This window comes from Elephantulus edwardii, unplaced genomic scaffold, assembly GCF_000299155.1.
Source record: "Elephantulus edwardii isolate Elephantulus edwardi_28Jun2011 unplaced genomic scaffold, EleEdw1.0 scaffold00032, whole genome shotgun sequence".
NCBI classification, from domain to species: Eukaryota; Metazoa; Chordata; class Mammalia; order Macroscelidea; family Macroscelididae; genus Elephantulus; species Elephantulus edwardii.
In genome coordinates this window covers 8,671,689-8,675,390 of record NW_006399782.1, presented here as the reverse complement: position 1 = coordinate 8,675,390, position 3,702 = coordinate 8,671,689, and the positions used below count along the sequence as shown (strand labels likewise).

General features: G+C 42.0%; 1 protein-coding gene across 1 annotated transcript in view; it reads right to left on the bottom strand.

The window, feature by feature from the left end:
• The window catches only part of PARP9 (poly (ADP-ribose) polymerase family, member 9), a 72,803-nt gene that overhangs the window by 34,460 nt on the left and 34,641 nt on the right, over window positions 1–3,702 (bottom strand). The window contains exons 4-5 of the mRNA XM_006884308.1: window positions 3,021–3,078; window positions 727–1,110 (exon numbers count right to left, since the gene is read on the bottom strand). Coding sequence (XP_006884370.1) covers window positions 727–1,110; window positions 3,021–3,078 — 442 coding nt within the window. The remainder of the gene's footprint in view (window positions 1–726; window positions 1,111–3,020; window positions 3,079–3,702) is intronic.

Here is a 3,702-nt window from a genome sequence, read left to right as displayed (position 1 = left end):
CCTAGTGATTGGAACATGGAATGTGAGAGCCATGAATGTAGGAAAATTAGAAATTGTTAAGAAAGAAATGGAACACATAAACATTTATGAAATTAGAGATGAAATTACAGGTCCCTCCAGGAGAGGGTAAAACCAAGTTTCTTAGAGGCACAGATTTTGAAGTTCCATCTCATATACTTTGGCAATGCAGCCAGAAGGAACAGTCCTTGGAGAAGGGCATCAGGCTCAGAAAGGTGGAAGGACAGCGCAGGAGGAAGACCCTGGATGAGATGGATTGACAGTAACTGGGGCAATGGGGGTAGGTGTATCATAGTCAGTGAGACTGGCTCAGGACAGAGAAGACTTCAGAGCTGTTGTACACAGGATCACTATGAGACACAAACAACTCAAGGGCATATAACAACCACCACCACCAGGATGTGGGCTTGGATTCCTTGGCTTTCTTTGTAATTACTTCTTATAAAGTATTCCATCCTATGTAAACCCAACGTAGTGGTGGTTGTTTTGGGTTTTGTTTTGTTTTTTTTTAAAATAAAGATTACTTACTAATAAATACCTCTAGTAGTAGAAAGTGGCTCAGATAAGTCTATGACCTAATAATAACAACAATCTTCTTTCTCTCTCCTGCCATTCTTGCTCATACCTACATAAGCACATGCACACTCACATCCAAAAAGGAGGAACAGTTAGAAAGCTGAATTTTTAGCTTAATAAGAAGCTGCTCACCTAATAACTTCAAAAGATCTTGTTCCATTTTCATTGCCATTTCCTCCTGGACATGGCACAGCAGATGTTCAATGATTATAACCGCCTCCAGGAGGTCAGTCTGGGCTCCTGTAATCTTTAATTTGGCCTTTTCTGAATCGATAATCTCCGAGATGGAGACATTTGAGGTTTTCTGAAGTTGAGACAAAATATCATGCTCTTTTTTCCCGAGGTAGAGGATGTGGTTGTTCTCGATGATGTGGTGCCCCTGGAGGGTCAGCAACCTACGGACCCATGCTTCGGCCTCCTGCACTGCCTCCTTGTTTCCCTTCACAATGATGACAGGAAATTTACTGTAGAACCCATTGTCTATTTTCTCCTCTCTTCCCTGGGAGTCTGGAACACCTGTCATAAACAACCACAGAAGGCAGATTTAAAAACAGTGCAGAAGGAAATAACAGGGTGGCGTTTACTTGAGGCCACTGCCACTTTGTCAGCAATCTCTTTCTCTCTCATTGTCACCCTCTAGAGGGTTTCTGAAGCTGTTTGTGAATCACATGGGAGGAAATGGCCCATTTTCCCCCCAGGTAGCAGCTGGCAGATTAGAACTGCCAGAGAGGCATGACCTTTGGGTAAACAGTGCTACTAGCTACAGACTAGCCCAGACGCTCCCATTTGACAGTAATTGTTGCTTGTTATGTACCACAGTGTCAGAATGGGCCCACAGCTGAGCATCCACTGAGTATTCAGTGGCTGTAAATTACATGGGAGAAGACTGCCCATCTTTCTCCCACAGGGAAGCTGGTGGATTAAGATTATGTACCTTTGGATCAGCAGTGCAATTCCCTACCACTAAGCCACCAGCACTGTATCTATCTCTCAAAGTTGTGCAGAATACAAAGGAAATCTAAATGAGTTCTTTACATTTTTCATAGGAACACTTTGTTTAGCTTGTGGGAGGTTGGCTTTACCACTGTTTGCTTTTACTGTATTGCATCTGCCAGTTCACCACTTGTGATCCCATCCTGGATGTTAACAAACTATTACTTACTAATAAAAAGAACTGTCCTTAACCTGTTACTACTGCCTGCATCAAAAAATCAAGGATCTCTAGAAGCCACCGATTTTAAAAAGTGAAGATTCTAAAATATAGAAGTCCACTGTTTCCTGACTACAGAAATGCCACAACTGATTGGTAAAGTATAATGAGAAGAAGAAATACCATGATTCCACTACCTGGAATTGTTATCTTTTAAGGGGATGGAATGCCTCTGTGATGAGCAGCGGGCTGGAGCGTGGTGGGGACCATGAGAGAGGTGCAGAATAGAGCAAGGTGCTTAACTGCTGTTCATACTTTTGCCACGAGTTGGGGTAGACTCATGGGCCCCAAATAACAACAACAATGGTGTGCTGGGCAGGAGGGCACCTGGACTTACAGTTGTTTCCTCACTTCCACAACACAAATTTAAGGCTTGGATGTTGCTCTGCTCCTCGACATAATATATCCCCACAGAAAAGAAAGTGAAACCTGCTTCCAACCAATCTACACATACCCTTCAATTGAGAGAAGAATTTCTCATGGGCCAAAGTGACTGAACCCAAATCATGAACAATCAAAACTGGCAATGGACCAGCTAAGGGGGGTGGGGGGGAGTCCTATATGAAGCAGTATCTAGAATACATAGAACAGTCCCTCAAATCATGAAGAAATAAGCAATCCTCCCCAAAATTTTAGGAATAAAAATATGTCATAAACAACCCTGTAAAATCTTTTGACTGGGCAAAAGATAATACAGAAAAAGATACACTGGTAACTATAAAGATATTTACTTCCATTGATAATTATTTTAACCAAGTGGTTCCTAAACCTGGGTCTCAGCAGCAGTAGTGCCTGGTGGCAGCCAAACCTGTGCAGTACATGCTTGACCTAGGTCTGGAACCAAATGAGAATCTTTAGAGAAGATGGGCTAGCGCAGCATGGGATCTGTTTTCTGTAGCTGTCAAAGAGTAATATAATTGATATGTTCATAGCAAAAAGAATAGAACTTTTTCTTAGAAAAAAAGATAAAAGCATCTCTTAACTCTGTCAGTGAATCCCACAGTGTGGTAACCTACCCTCTCTGTTCATATTATGAAACTGGGCTGCGTAAGAATCGAATCACAACAATCAGGTACAGATCAGGCTGGGATCTTAACAAGCACATAGATATATTAGGGTTTTTTTATATTTTTCTTTTCCCTTCCATAATTTCAGAGGAACTTTTGGCTGGAGACTCGACTTTTAGGAGTCGATTCATACATTTCTTACTCACCGCTGTAATTACTGAGACTTGTTAATGCAGGTTTATGGTCAGCCATCGCTGCACTGGGTGTCTACAAGAAGCAAAGCAATAGAGTCATAAGTACAGTTTATAGCCCTTATGATCAAAAGCCCTCTCTCTACTTTCACATACCAAACACCACATCCTCTGCCGGTCTCTAATCTGCTAGGCACAGACATCAAGTGTCTGCTGTGGTTTTAATTGTATTGCCCAAATATGTTGTTGTTAGATGCCATCAAGTTCAGTACAACTCATAGCAACCCTATGAAAAACTGAAAAACAGATCTGAACTCTGTCCTACTCTGTGCCATCCTCATCATCGCTGACATGGTTGAGCCCATTGCAACAGTCTCCGCGTCAATCCATCTCAGTGAGCATCTTCTCTGCAGCTCGCCCTCTACCATTCCAAGCATGATGTCCCTATCCAAGCAACGGCCCTTCCTAACAGCATGGCCAGAATATGTGCAACAAAGTTTCACCATCCTTATCTCTAAGACCTATTTGTTCTTTTGGCAGTCCATGGGATATTTAGTACTCTTCTCCAACAACACAACTCAAAGACAAACATACAAGTTATAAATCCTATTCTGGATGTCTGTGGTTATAATTCCATTCGGGAATGAGCTGTCTTTGTCAGGCTAATAAGGCAAAATTAATGTGGACTGTGGTTTTTTTT